Source organism: Rhincodon typus, chromosome 11 (genome assembly GCF_021869965.1).
Source record: "Rhincodon typus isolate 14 chromosome 11, sRhiTyp1.1, whole genome shotgun sequence".
Taxonomy (NCBI): domain Eukaryota; kingdom Metazoa; phylum Chordata; class Chondrichthyes; order Orectolobiformes; family Rhincodontidae; genus Rhincodon; species Rhincodon typus.
Window position 1 is genome coordinate 34,094,306 of NC_063342.1, and position 15,848 is coordinate 34,110,153.

The window sequence follows — 15,848 nt, forward strand, 5'->3', positions numbered from 1 at the left end:
TACAACTGTTGAGGATTATGTAAGGGGCTACTGATTTTAATATACCAAAGCCCAAATTTTAAGTTAAATTCCTTTGACTGCTCCTGAAAAACTTCTGTGTAAGAAATCAGTTAAAATGTTCAATTGTAAAAACTTTTATTGAATGTGAAATTTTTTCCTGATGGTGAGCAATTAATTCTGTCAAGACGTAAAGGTGGCTTCACGAAACAATGAAGTACAGGATGATCAATGTTCATCCTGTCTTGGCATCCAGCTTCAGGGTCACTACTGATTAATTTAGTTTGTACATATTAGGAACAAAGTTGCAGTACTGTAGAAACAGCAGTGATTATATTTAGTTGAACAGACTACTCATCACCTCCAATTAGAACTAAACAGAAACACAGAACAGGTGGAGGGGGGTGTATGAAGCCCACCAGATTTGAGCTGGCTATACAAATCCCTGTAATTTTCTCTCATTTATCCAATTCCCTTTTGAAAGTTACAACGGAATCTGTTCCACAACCATCAGTTGGAAGACACATCATTTTTGTTTGCAGCAGCGCTCTCCCTTTAACAAAAGCTTGGAACTGCTCAACATACCCATTTTATTTCAGTTCCTTCTTATCCCCTATGTTTAAAGTTAATGATCACTGGTTTTCTTGGAGATGGATTGTATGGGTTGTTCTTGTCACTTACCCCATGGACATCTGTTTATAGGGAATCCAGTTGCAAGTAGGTTTTGTACATAAAGAATCCCACTTTGCACTGGCCACAGCTTTGTCTGCATCTACTTTTGCAGGTACTTTGAGTTGATGGATTCTGCAGTATCACAGGATCTGCTATCTTTGACAAGGCACCTAAATAACTAGGAAGCTCGAGGGATTGAGAGAATGGTATTAAGTCATTTCAAATGCCTCAAAATAACATTTTATCATCCAATTTATATGATAAGACTATTTAAAACTGAACAGAATTTATGTTGAATTCAGTGGCTCATGGCAGAAAGATAAGAGGTCAGACAAAGCAGGAGCTTGGCATTGTACTGTTAGTCACGGATCACCAGTGGGTAAAAGCAGAATGTTCTGGGAAAGTGGGAAAATGGAAAAATGCAGGGCAGTAACCTCCTTAAAACCTCACCTACACAGAAGGTGCAGTGGACCCACACTTGAGAAGTTCCTCATGTAAGGTACATCCATATAAAATTGATGGGCAAGAAAGAAACTTCACCTGATCCTTGGGCTTGGATAGGTCAAGAGAGTGGGTAAAGAAGCAATAGATGGAAGACTGTGGGAAAGGTGAGGGGTTATGCACTTTGGTACGAAGAAGAGAGGCATAATCTAATTTCTAGATGGGAAAAGGCATCAAAAATCTGAAGCAGAAAGGGACTTAGGAGTCCTAATTCAGAAATTTAAGGTTAACATGCAAGTTCAGTTGGCAGTTAGGAAGGCAAATGCAATGTTAGCATTCACTGAGGGCTAGAAGACAAGAACGGGGATATACTGCTGGGCTGTAAAAGACTGGTCAGCTTGCATTTGGAATATTGAGCAGTTTTGGTACTTAAGGAAGCATATGCTGACATTGGAGGGTGTGCAGAGGAGTTTAAAAGAATGATCGCAATAATGAAGGGCTTGTCATTAAGGAGTGGTTGAGAACTTTGGGTCTGTACTTGAGTCTAGAAGGAAAATTCAAGTATTTATTGAAACTTACAGAATACTAAGCAGTCTGGATAGGCTCAATGTGGAGAAGATGTTTCCACAAAGACAGACTAGGAGCCAAGGGCACAGACTCAGAATGAAGGCTCGACTCCTTAGATGAGGAGAAATTTATTTAGTCAGAGGTGGTGAATCGGTAGTACTAATTATGACAAGGCTGTGAAGATCAGGACATTGAGTGTCTTTAAGACAGAGATAGATAAGTTCTTGATTGGTAAGGGGAGTAAGGGTTACAGGGAGAAGTCAGTAACATAGGGTTAAGAAATATACCAGCTATGGTCAAATGACAGCACAAACCCGATGGGCCAACTGGTCTAATGCTGCTCCTACACCTTAAGTGTTATTAGCCAGCCTTTTATTTTCAGGTGACTTTGAAACCTACTCTAAAAGGAAACTAATGGTGGTTCTTGACTTGCCAAGGTTTTAAAAGTCAAAAATTAGTTCACCTCTTGACTACGTACCTGGCTAGATCACCCACAAAATAAACGAAAACCAAGCAGTGTCCCAGTTGCAGTTTGACCCATCTAAATATTTAGCAAAACTGTCTTTTGATTTATAAGAAATTTGTACAATCCAACATCCTGCTAAATTTAGCTACAGTTTTAACTGCACTTCTCATGAACTGAGTGATCCGTGCACTCAAACACCAAGAATTCTTTTTGATCTTTTACAGCCCAGATCACTGCATATGATACCCTTATGACAACAGACAATCAATGACACTTTCCCAGTACACCCAAATCTTTCTGAACCTGATTGCAGTCCTTTGCTGTCATAACCCTTGCATAGTGTGAATTTCCAGCAGTCAAGGTAGCGCTCTGGAAATAAGAAGTCAATAAAGTTTAGTGTCTCCATTATCTTAACCAGAGTTATTTTAAACATAGATAACAAAGGTGTAGAACTGGATGAACACAGCAGGCCAAGCAGCATCAAAGGAGCAGGAAAGCTGATGTTGTTTCGGGCCTAGACTCTTCGGGTCTAGTTATTTTAGTTATCTTAAACATAATCAATTTTAAACATAATTCTAGCAAAATTCATTGTATGTAAAGAAAGCTGAATGTGTGATTAATGCAATTGCACAACTTAACAGTCACTACTTCAGCTGAAGTATTGATAATACATATACAATGACAACAAATAGCCCCATTTTTAAAGGGGTCTTAGGGTTATTTGAATAGAATGGTGACAGTACAGGTCATTTGAGCCAGCTCTTTGCAAGAACAACTCACCGAGTCTCATTCTTCCATTTTGTCCCTGGTCCAAAAGTGGAAAAGAAATTGCAGGTTAAATATCCAATTCTCTTTAAAGACCTGTCTCCACTAGAATGCAAGGCAAAGCATTCCAGATCCTAATCAAGTGTTGGGTAAAAGCTTTTCCTCATGTCATCACTGCCTTTGCCATTCGGGTTAAATTAACATCCCTTGGTTCTCAAACTTCTGAAAATAGAACAGCTTTCCCCCTTCTACTGTCAAAATCTCAATTGTGCTGAAAACGCATCCAATTTCCTCTTCTCAAAAGAAGAGGTTTTTCAATTTCTGTATAACTGAAGTTCACCACCCTGGTAACATTTTCATGAATCTTTTCTATATCTTCTCTGATAAGTTCACGTTATTCCTAAAATATGGTGAGCAGAAATGGACACAACATTCCAGTTGAGATCAAATCAGTGTTTTACACAGATTCACAGCTTTCTTACTTTTGTATACTATGCCGCAATTAGTAAAGCCTAGGATTCCTACTGCTTTGCTAATCACTTTCTCTACCACCTTCAAATCATGTACATGCATTACCAACATTCTTAATTTCTGCAACTCATTTAGAGTTGTACCCATCATTTTATATTTACTCTATCAATCACTTTACACTTCACAGTAAAGTCTACCTGCTACTTGTCAGCATATTCCATCAACCTGCCCAAGCCCTCTAAGCTAATCACTATCCCTGCTTAGTTCACAATACTTTCAAATCTTCAGTCATTCATAAATCTTAAAATTGTACCCTGATCAAAATCTCAGTCATAAATACACATCAAGATAAAACGGTCCCAACATCTATCCACAGGAAGCCCTACTATGCATCTTTTCATCAGCATGAGAAACAACGATTCATGACTGTTTCCTCAATCTGTCATCCATGCTGCCTGTTTTGTTCAGCAGGATCCAAATTTGCTGACAAGCCGGTTACATAGCATTTTGCCAAGTGCCTTTTGGAAGGCTATACACACTACATTTACCCTCTCTGCTAATTCAAAAAAAAGCTCAAGTTAGTTAAACATGATTTGTTCTTAAATCTGAATGGCCTTTCCTTATTTAATATTCATATAGAAATCACTTATAGGCAGTGATGACATGAGGAAAAGCTTTTACCCAAAATGTGCTGCCTTCGATGGAACAGAGTGCACTTTTGAAAGGAACCGGTCATGAAAATTGAATTGCATTAAACACTAGATAATGGTTATTTGCCTTGTGAACACCAGTTGTATACATAGTCAAAAAGCCAGTTAAGGGTCTGTTAGACACTTAAATTCTTTAATATCCTTCTCTTGAAAAAAAGAATTCTTTCATGGAACGTAGGCATCGCTGGCAAGATCAGCGATGGTTGCCTGCTGAACAGAGTTCAGTCAAGAGATAACGAAATTGCTATGGGCTTGAAGTCTCACAGAGGCCAGCCTGGATAAAGACAACAGTGGGGAAATTTTTTTTTTTTTTTTTTTTTTAAAAAAAGAAAGAAACAAACATTGGCTTCATAGCCCCATTATAGAAACTAGCTTTAAATGCCTCCAACTACTACAGTTGCAATTGAACATGGCCTCACAGCATTAGCCCGGCTTCTGCATTACTAGTCCAGTGACGTTACCACAACACCTGTGCCTCCCCCATGTTATCTTTAGAACCTAAGCTTCCCTTTTTCAGAAGAAATGTGTGTAAAGAAAAATCTAAATCTAAAAGTTGAAACAAACGTGTTCTCTGCAAAAATGGAAGAGCTGGAGCTATCCTTTTCGTTGTAGGATGGAATCTAAAATATTCCTAATATTCTGCATAAAGGGCAGTGCGGAGGCTAGGTCGTGCAGAACAGATTATCAGAATGTAATTCACAGTATCTCAATAATTCACACTTAAATTTCAGACATCCTAAAAAGTTTTTTTTTTTTATTAAATGTTCATTGCTTGCCATATGGCAAATGGATGTTGTCTTACGTAATCCGAGAGCAAAAGGGCTGAACTGGTTGACACTTGTGCAAAACGTATTAATAAGCTATCAAATTTGGCAAGGAGAAAGCCCAAGTGACAAAGAGAAATCATATCCCTGTAAACAAGATGTATTTGTAAATATAGCTTGAAGAAAACAAAAAGTTCTCATTGAGCCTGCTGAATTCTTGTCACAGACCTGTTACGATGAATGCTCTAGCAGACATTTTCCAAGCATGACGACAAACTAAAATAATGCTCAAATGTAAACAATTCATGAAAACTTGCATTGAAACAGTGCCTTTCATAACCACTGAATATATTGAAGCTCTTTTTAGTAGTACTTTTAAAGCATACTTCCTGTTGTAGTATTACAGGTCAATGTGCACACAGCCAGCTGCCACAAACAGTCGTTTCATAATGACCAGACAATCTGTTTTTTTGATGCTGATTGAAGGATAAATTTTGGCCAAGACACCAGGTATAATCTCCTTTCCCACCTCTTCTTGGAAATGGTGTTTTTGGGATCTTTTATCTCTACTTTTAAGACCAATAGGGCCTTAGTCTTTTGGATCATATATGTTAAACTATCTCACAGCACACTCTTAATACTACACTAAAGTAGCAGCCTTGATTTTTGAGCTCATGTCCTAGAATGTGACTCAACTCAAATCTTAACATTCCGAAGCAAATATGCTACCAATTTATCCATGGCTGACACCAATCATACCTTATTTATCATCAGCTCTGTTTTTTGTTCAAAAAGTTATTCAGTGATAACCTGAACAGAGTTGTTTAGAGAACATAGCTGACATTCAATTTATGACATCTATTGAACAGTTCATTGACAAATAGGTTACAATTTAAACCGTGGATCACCGTCATTTAATAAGGATTGTGCAGGGCATCAGAATAGAAGTTATTTACTTGAAGGAACCTTCGAACTCTTGTTATAAAATGTCATTTTTGTCAAACATTTCACATCATTTAAAAAAAATGCAGAACTATTGTCTGGACAAATATCAGTTTCTCTGTCCTTTTAGCTTCACTGTCAATCATAGAAATAAAACAGAATATCACAAATAGATTTTCCGGGCAGACTTGTAGGACTATTATCCCCAGAGTGCAACATAAAAAAATGTGGTTTCAAAAACCAAAGTTTACAAAAGAAACTAAATTATTTTTAGAACAAAATTTGCAAATTGAAAGCCAAAATACTCTAATCTAGTAAGTGCTGAAATGCTGTTGGCCACTTGATAAAGACCAATTAAACAGCATTTCCTTTTGCTGTTTTTTCCATTAAATCCAATTGGTAATACAATATTTAAGATTGGACTGCACCACTCACAATACTATGTCCAAACATCATAAACAAAAATTGGAACTGAATAAGATGCACAATATTTGTTCAGGGCTCTGTTGCTGCACTTTCCTCCAGCCAAGCTATACAAATACGAACCACAGTATTAACACTACAAACTAATACAAAATTAAACATATCCTTTGTCTATGTCATTTACAAGCGGGTCACAGTGAACTACTTTGTGGCATATTTTAATGAACAGTTGCATCATGATACAGCATTCCCAGCACTGCTCCTCAGTATTAGTCCCCACACAATATTTTGTTGTTTGAAACGTGATTAAATCATTAAATTCCAATTAAAATATAACAATCTCTTATACCAATAACTGACAGTTTGGTAGTAAGAGAACAAGAAAAGCCATTACTTTACAAATTAGAGATTTAAGCATGTTGATGCTGGAGGATATGCAGTTGCTACTGAGAAAGCACTCAGATTATCTCTTTTGGTGCCAAGAATGATTTCTGATAATGCCAACAAAAATCGAAGTACATAAATCACATCTGTAAATGCTACCAAGTTAAGTTGTACCTAGAAAACAGCATCGTGAAAAATGTGGAAAGACTCTTGCGTAGCTTGGTAAAGAACCAAAAATCAATGCAATGCACCTTTGTACGTGCGTCAGTGAATCAAAAACCAAAAGCTTCATAATAATCTAAAACAATGGACAGAATGAGAGTTCAGTCAGAAGGTTTTAGTGCTAGTGGTGGTTGGTTTGGATTTTGTTAAAAAGGTAATTCAATTTGCAAAACAGAGATAGGTGAGGCAACTAGTTCTGATACTGTAGCTGAAAATTCCTTGCCTATTTGAAGATATTTACCAAAGGCAATTTCTGAAACAAGTCCTCAATATTGCTGCAACAGGGATTTATTAGAAACATATGCCATGAAGAAAATATAATTTTCCTAGAAGTAAAGACTGCATCAAGTTTTGAAACTACTGGATATCACTGAACTCATCTGCTTGGTGGGAACTCTAGTGATGTGCCACAGAGACATGGGCTATTCTAAAGACCATCTACATGTTATTTTTCAATCAAATAAAAGAATCTGGATAACCAAGACAATATTACATGAATGGTTCTCTCTATATTCCATTCCCATTTACAAGGAATATTGCTCATCTTAGGTAGGTCATTCAACCAATTCTGATGGCTTATCAGAAAGCGTTATGGTTGTTCACCTACCATATTATTTGTCACTTCTTCTACCTCATCAAGGAAGCAGATAGTGAACACAGACCAACAATCAAGGAATTTATGGTAATGCAAAAATTCCCCAAGGATTAATGGTAATATTGTTGATTTATGGAATGGTGTTCTGGTAGCATGTATGAAAAGTATGTGGCAAAAAGCATGTTTGAATGCATCAATTTCAAAGCATTTCACAATGTTGTCCCCAGTGTTTAATGTAAAATCATTAATTTAGCCAAGGAAGTTGGCTCTAAAGAGATGGAAGAGGCTAACAGTGCCAATACTGGAGTCCTACAGACACAAATTGAATGAGAATTTCACACAGCTAGAAACAAAAGCTGAAGAAATGCACACTGTTGAAACACAGTGCCAAAAATGTTAACAAAATGATTAATAGCCTTTCAAACTTATTCAAGGCACAATGAAACTCTTCATTAAGGTCAATCCAAATAGAGTTGCAATTCCAAAGTAACAGCACAATCAATGATGGCATTAAAATGTTACAAAGAGCTTAAACTAAACCAAAATAGCTGGCCAGAAGTATTTGGATAATTTTTAAGTTTGTTGACAATCCTGCCCCTCCAACCCATTTAACGCTTCCATTCACTCCACCACACTTACTCAAACATCACTCATGAGCGTTACCATATTTAAATACAAACTATATTTAGAAAGTTAAGAGTTCTTTTAGGAATATAGTGTAAACATACAGTATTTCAATTTGTTTGTCCTTTCATGAAGAATGACTGAAATATTCTTACTACCAATTTATACTTAATGGGAAAAATCTACATATGGTTTTGTTTAAAATCATACTTCTAAAGAATGCTGTACTTTGAAATATGGCAACCATTTTGGAAATGCAAAATTGAGTATTTAAAAAAAAAGCATTTGCTCTCACTGCAGTATTGTGTGGTAGAGTCATAAATACTTATTGAAATTCTGCCATTATCAATAATGCTTTAACTTTTGTTTTCTAGGATATTAATGAACTCGCTACCCAAATCTCAGGTCTCACTTAACACGAAATCTAAGTCAACTTTTACCAGTGCCATTTTAGTCATCTCTGCCTCAAATGCTAAAAGTTGTACACAGCAGTAGAGAGCTTGAACTGTCACCAATTCAAACTCATGTCTTGTAAGAGTATGGTATCATGTGACCAGCTTACAAATATTGGCCCAAAATAAGGGAGCAGAACAACTACCAGTCACATTTGTGTTTCCATAACTGATAAAAGCCTGGATAGCAAATTGTCAAATGCATTTAAAGTCATGGAGCATGTACAACACAGCAATACCTTGTGGGAGAAGATAATTGGTTTCAGGTATTGATCAGAACTAAGATTTTCAGGAGTCTTTGAAAGCAGACATCAATCCTTTATACAACTAAATCTTAAACAGTGCAAAGTATACCTCTAAAAGAAATGGGAACAAGAACCAATGAAGTACAAGTAGGAGATCTGTATTAATCATAGTATCAAGAGAGTGTGGTCACAAACACTGTACTAACCAACCATATCTCCACCATGAAATAGCAAAGGAACTAAAAGAACTGATTGTTAATACCCAGCCCATTTCTTTACAGGTGCGCTGACATGACACTGAAATCATAACATTGCCAGCTTTTGGGTCTCAAGCTGAAACCAGTAGTACTTCCTTTTCTTACAACACAGCAATTTGAATATTCTCTCAATAATCAACATTGGCTGGTCATTAGAAGGTTGAAATGACAAAGCCAGTTGAAGGGATGAATGTTGTTGTTGTGCAGTGAAAGATTTGTAAAGTGACCATTCTTCAAAGATACACCATGACTCCTAATTTTGATGAGCCTTCATGTTCAGATTCTGCCAAGATGGTTCATGTTTTTTCAGTGTGAGCCATTTCTTACATTCTCACTTCTCACCCGTTTGTGCTCACTAAATCACTAGGCTACCTAGTAAGATAGCACCATAGTATGGAAAGCTCAGATGGGTTTCTTAATTTAATCTTGCTCTGTAAAGAACAGCAGTTATATTGCCCAGAATGACAATCCTGGGTGGCAAGAGGATTTTAATTAACATGAACCAACAAGCAAATGATTTCTGGTTCTAATATACACAGTGCGCTGAACATTTTAAATTTATACAGAGATCAGAATGGGCTGTAGGAATTAGCCTCTACTCCCTGGCTCCCCATGACTGGCTGTATACCAGCCATTTCAAGTTATGTTGCCAGTATAGTTCTGATAGTTCCTAATGCTGAATTACTAATTTTCTCATGGATGCAATATAATTCACCATCAATCACAGATCCTTATGCATATGAACTTAAATTTCACTGCTTCACAATTCCAACAAAAATCTTCCAATTTTCACAGATATCTTGTCTACTTTTCACAAGAACATTTCAAAATGAAGCTAGAAAAAAATCTTTTACATTATGCTTAGAATTACCACAAAGTAAAAGTTAACTAGTTCAGTAGATCTTGTCACTGGTGCGATTTGTCAGATTGATAAACTGAGCAGGAGGAAGTCATATTCAAACCACCAAGCCCAGCCACCCCTCAAACTACCATAAGGGATGATCACAACTCCATTTCTAATAGATTTGTCATTAACTATAGAAAATGTAAATGAACGTCATTCAATGGAGGGCATTACTGGGTAGACAGTCCATCAGTTAACCTACATTGATATTGCACCAGTTTGATTTTTACAAACAAACAAAAAAAAAATCAGCAATATTAAACATCACAATAGAAAGAACAGAGCCACAGCAAAGGATACAATTATTTAAGATGGAAGAGTCAGGTGGTGCAAATTTGCTGAGTTTGCCCTAACCCCTATTTGAATGTTTATGTACATATATTATTATACACACAAGAATACAACCTTCATATATAATATACTTTGTGTGGTTCCCAAATGTAGCTTTGTAGAGTGTGCTGTATGTAAATACGTGCTTTTCTATACACCTACATACAACCTTTTGTTAATAAGAACCATTCAGCTAACTGAGCAAGTTCTTCCCAGCATTGCTCACCTGTATAGGTGCGTATTTATCATGGTGTTAGGTGCAGATCCCCCCCCCACCCCACCAACCCCAAAAGAACTTGTCAGTCCCAACAGCCCTGGGAGAGGTGTGTGTGTCTTAAGTGGAGTCAGTAGTCCTCTTTGCGATTGTGCTTACAGCTGGAAGCCCTCCATCTGAGCTTCATGTGGTTGGAAGATGTATTGCTGCTGATTAAGATCGACTTGAGGGACAATGTTGGCATCTTCCTCCTCTTCTGTACCAAAGTAATGCTCTATTAGATCAAATGCTTTCTGATAAACATCTTGGTTTTCATGGCTCTGCAAGAATTCAATCTTATCCAAACCTGCAGAAGGTTTTAAAAAAGGTTTAAGTCAAGATCTTCCCTTTAAATGCCTTGAGACAGTTTCTGTTTTGAATGCAAGTGGGAAGCTTGTAACAAATTCTTCTTGAAATTGCAGCTTTTACAAAGTTATGGTTCAAGTTTCCACCAAAATACATTGGCATAATTCCAAAATGAAATGTTTCACAAACCAGCACAGTCAACTTAATAGAATGTAATTATTAAAGTTTTCTTTGGATTAAAAATATTCAGTGGTATGTTTAGGGGGGTACTGTAATGAAGTGAAAATAGACTCATCACGAAAAAAGAAACAATTTTTAGTGAATGTCTAGTTACCTTTAAGTAAACAAGATTACAAACTAAATTTGATAAAACTATACTGAGCTTTTTATTACTATTTTGAAAACCATAACAAGAAGCAGAAATAGACCATTCAGCTCACCGATTCTGTTCCACCATTCAATGTGATCATGGCTGATCTGAATCTTCAACTCCTTTCCTGCATTTTCCCTGGAACTTTATTACCTTACTGATTAGAAATCAGTCTCAGCCTTAAATATATTTACTACAACCCTGCCTCAACAGTACATTCATGACCCTCAAACTACTCAACTCTGACCTAAATGTGACTCCAATATTTGGAGATTATGCCCTCTAGCCTTAGGCTCTTCCACCATGGGGAAACAACCTTTCTGCATCTACCCATTCAAATCCCCAAAGAATCTGAAGTTTCAAAAAGATTACCTCTCATTATTCTACATTCCAATGAACACAGGCCCAACCTACTCAACCTCTTTTCATAAGACAGTGCCTCCATACCCAGTATTAACCTTCTCCAAAATACCTCTGCTGCCAGCACATCTTTCCATAGATAACAGTCCCAAAACTGTTGAGTATTCCAACTGTGTTCTGACTAGTGCCTTGTGCAGTTTTAGCAAAACCTCCCTACCTTTATACTCCAGTCCCTTTGAAATAAAGGTCAACATTTGCCTTATTACCCAAACTTGGACGCTAGCCTTTTACAGTTCATGGACTAAAACTTCCAAATCCCTCCATTCTGTAGATTTCCACGGTCTTTCTCCATTTCAGTATTTTTTCCTGCTAAAGTGCATAACCTCATTCTCTCACATTGTACTCCATCTGCAAACATTTTGCCCACTCACTTAACCTGTCTATATTCCTCTGTAGACTGTCAACCTCACCATTTGCCTTCCCACCTATTTTTTGGTGTCTTCACCTTGCTCATCCATTAATATATATTTTAAGTAATTGTAGTCCCAAAAGATCCCTCTGGCACTCACTAAACACAGGCTGTTATCCTGAACTGTCACCCTTATCCCAATTCTGTTTTCTATCAGTTAACCAATCCTCTCTCCATGTTAATATACTACCTCCAACATCATGGGTCTTAAATATTCCTCCACTCAACTTCTTATTAGTATATACAAAAGTATGCAAATATACATGGAACAGTTAATTCCAGTCTACTTTTGTTAAATACATTTTAGCTTCAAGACAGCAGCATAGACAATTGAAACAGCCAGTATTTAGACGTTTTCCTGAATTACTCACTTATTGCTACAAGATCACCAAGCTTCTCTGCCATATTTAATTAACAAAATTGGCTGTAAATTGGTGAAGGGAGTGTAGGACCTGGGCTTCCTTGTGCACCAGTTGCTGAAGATAAGCATGCAGGTGCAGCAGGCAGTAAAGAAGGCAAATGGTATGTTGGCCTTCATTGCGAGATGTTAAGTATAGCAAGGATGTGTCGTTGCAATTGTACAGGGCCTTGGGTGAGACCACACCTGGAATACTGTGCGCACTTTTGGTCTCCTTTTCTGAGGAAGGCCGCTCTTGGTCTCGAGGGAGCGCAGCAAAGGCTTACCAGGCTGATTCCGGGGATAGCGGGTCTGACGTATGAGGAGAGTTTGACTAGGTTGGGATTGTTTTTGCTACAGTTCAGATAAAGGGGATTTGGTGGGGGGAGTGGTAGAATCTCATACAGAGATGAAATTTCAACAGGACTGGACTGGTTACATGCAGGGAGGATGTTCCCAAATGGTGGGTGTGTCCAGAACCAGGGGTCACAGTATGAGGATTTGGGATAGATCATTTAGGACGGAGATGAGGAGACATTTTTTCAACCAAAAAAAGAGAGAGAGAGTGGAGAGTATGTGGACTTTATTACTACAGGAAACAGTTGATGCCAAAACATTGAATGTATTCAGGAGGCAACAGATATAGCACTTGGGGCGAATGTGATCAAAGGTTATGGGGAGAAAGCAGGACCAGGCTATTGAGTTGGATGATCAGCCATGATCATGAGGAATAGTGGAGCAGGCTCAAAGGGCCAAATGGCCTTCTCCTATCTTCTGTTTCTATGTTAAAAGTACTACTTCATAGTTTTCATTGAAATTGGATAGAATACACCAAACTAAAATCAATTGCAAGTTGCTCAGCATATTTTATGTATTTCAGTGGATTTAAAATTTGGTTACTTACAGACAGAGAACTAGCTATTCATTAATAATGCTTATTTGTGAGAAACGTATTTTCAGTTACATTAATATGAGTGCAGGGTACCATCCACAAATGAATATTTTTAATCCTAAGAAAACATTTGAATGCACTTCCTGCAATTACACAAAAAACAAGTGTTAATGCAACTTATTTTCTGTTAATTAAACGTAGAAGAACCTGGTTAATTCTCAACTCACCATAGGCCTCCTCTATTAGTGCACAATATGGATTTATTCCTGTTCCGTTTTGTTTAGCTTCCTGCTCACCCAGTCTAAGTATATTCTCCAAGCCATTCAATGACACTTGAACGATCTTTGCATCCATAACAGTCAGCAAGTCGCATAATGGTTTAATGCAGCCCAATTCCACTATATATCTGAGAAAGATTATAGAAGGGACACAAAAACATAGTACTGGACTGGCGCATGCAAAATATTGTCACACGTTTCATAGTTAAAAATTTACAGGTTCATGACTAGGATGCATAGTCCAGAGGCCTGCAGTCAATAAAACATTTCCTTTATAAATGAGTCATGTAACATGTACACGATATCGATGCTTTCATATACTCAAGAGCATACATTTCCTGGGAAAACAGCTCGAGACTCAAAAAAATCTTCTGTTCATTCGTATTACCTAGCCAAACTGCTCAGAGATATTATTACAGACCCCTAGAGCAGGCAGGACTCCAGCCTAGGTCTCCTGATGTAGGGATACTATCACTGCACAAGAACCCCCATCTTCTGTTAGTTGACTCTCCATTGTTATCACCAACAGATGGGTCAATGTTAAATCATTAATTCCCACTTGTAATCTAGCCTCACAAAAGCAGCAAAGGTCAGACTCTGCTTGAACCTAAAAACGGTCTTTAACTAGGTCCAGGCTAAATTTTGAAAGCATTCACAGACGAGTCCCAAGAACTTTCAGCTATCATATTACAATCCTACATTAGCTGTCTATTATATTTCCTACAAGGCTTAAAAGTGTACAATCTAGGCTGACATTTCAGTGCAGTACTTAAAGTGTTGCATTATCAGATATTGTTCTTCATGTGGCATGCTAAACTAAGTCCTGTTAGATGACCAGATAGATGTTAAGATTTTCAGGCAGTTATTCCAATGCCCTGATCAATAATCAATATCAAAACAGATTAACTGTTGTACATCTTTTAGTACCTTATTGGGTGTAAATTAGCTGTGGTGAATGCCTCAATGGAAACAGTGATTGCATTTCACAACTAAGGTTTGGAATATTTTAAACTAAGTTCAGAGGATAGGATAGGGAGAATCTCAGAGACTTATAAAATTCTAACAGGACTGGACAGGGTAGATGCAGGGAGGATGTTCCCAATGGTGGGTGTGTCCAGAACCAGGGGTCACAGTGAGGATTTGGGGTAGACAATTTAAGACGGAGATGAGGAGACATTTCTTCACCCAAAGAGTGTTGAGCCTGTGGAATTCATTACAGCAGAAAGTAGTTGATGCCAAAACATTGAATGTATTCAAGAGGCAGCTAGATGTAGTACTTGGGGCAAATGCGATCAAAAGTTATAGGGAGAAAGCAGGATTAGGCTATTGAATTGGACAATCAGCCATGATCATGGAGAATGGTGCAGCAGGCTTGAAGGGCCAAATGGCCTCCTCATCTAAGTTTCTATGGCAATGTCCGAGTATTTATGCTGTAAATAAAGTACAAGAGTGATGTGTATACCCCCTACATTACATTTCTATTAGTTACTATGTGTTTTTACATAGTTTTTTTGATGGATGTCGATATCACAAACATTTGCCTGGTCAGGGTTGACTACGGTTATGCATAACTCCTATTTATCTGGAAGATTTGATCAAATCGGCACACTCCGTCTCGTAGGTACCAGTTAACAAAAGGTTTGCTGTAATATTTTATTTCAATGGTTATGCCTACTGTTTGACAGGATTGCAAGATTCTGCTTACCTTACATGTGACTAAAAATACAGAGCATTGTCTAAATTCCAGCTCCCATCAGAACAAAACTCAGTTATTGAAGTGTGTCTGATGCAGTTTTTGTTCCGACAAACAGGAACAAACTTACACAATCACATGAGTGTAATTAACCGGATATAAATTGAGACATGGGTATGCAATGGAATCTGTAAGTATTTGATTGAGTCAACATTTATAAAATATTTGTTGATTCTTAGTTTCTGAAGGATGGTTTGTACCAGCTACATTTTAAAAGCAATAATTCAGGTATGTGGGCATCATTGGCAAGGACAGAATTTATCACCCAAGGCGGCAAATTACCTTCTAGAACCACTGTCATCTTTATGTTATAGGTACATCCACTGCTTTAGTAAGTGCGTTCCAGAACAGTGAAGGAACAGCTTGTAAACTGAATGGCATATCATTAGAGGGAAATGTACAGGTGGCGATTCAATGTTTATGATAGCCTTGTTTTTCCAAGTTGGAAAAGACCATATGTTTGGAAGGTACTGTTGCAGCAGGTGAGGTGAGTTTCTGCAGTGCGTGTTGTAGATGGTGTATACTGCTGCCACTTTGCA

The 15,848-nt window shown here is 37.5% G+C and overlaps 1 protein-coding gene across 2 annotated transcripts in view; it reads right to left on the bottom strand.

The window, feature by feature from the left end:
* Positions 1-118: 118 nt before the first annotated feature.
* LOC109916516 (importin subunit alpha-5) overlaps positions 119-15,848 on the bottom strand; it is an 85,455-nt gene continuing 69,725 nt past the window's right edge. For both annotated transcript variants that reach the window (XM_048602849.1, XM_020516235.2), the window contains 2 exons: positions 13,506-13,684; positions 119-10,791 (listed from right to left, as the gene is read on the bottom strand). In XM_048602849.1, coding sequence (XP_048458806.1) covers positions 10,601-10,791; positions 13,506-13,684 — 370 coding nt within the window. In that variant the 3' untranslated portion in view covers positions 119-10,600. The remainder of the gene's footprint in view (positions 10,792-13,505; positions 13,685-15,848) is intronic.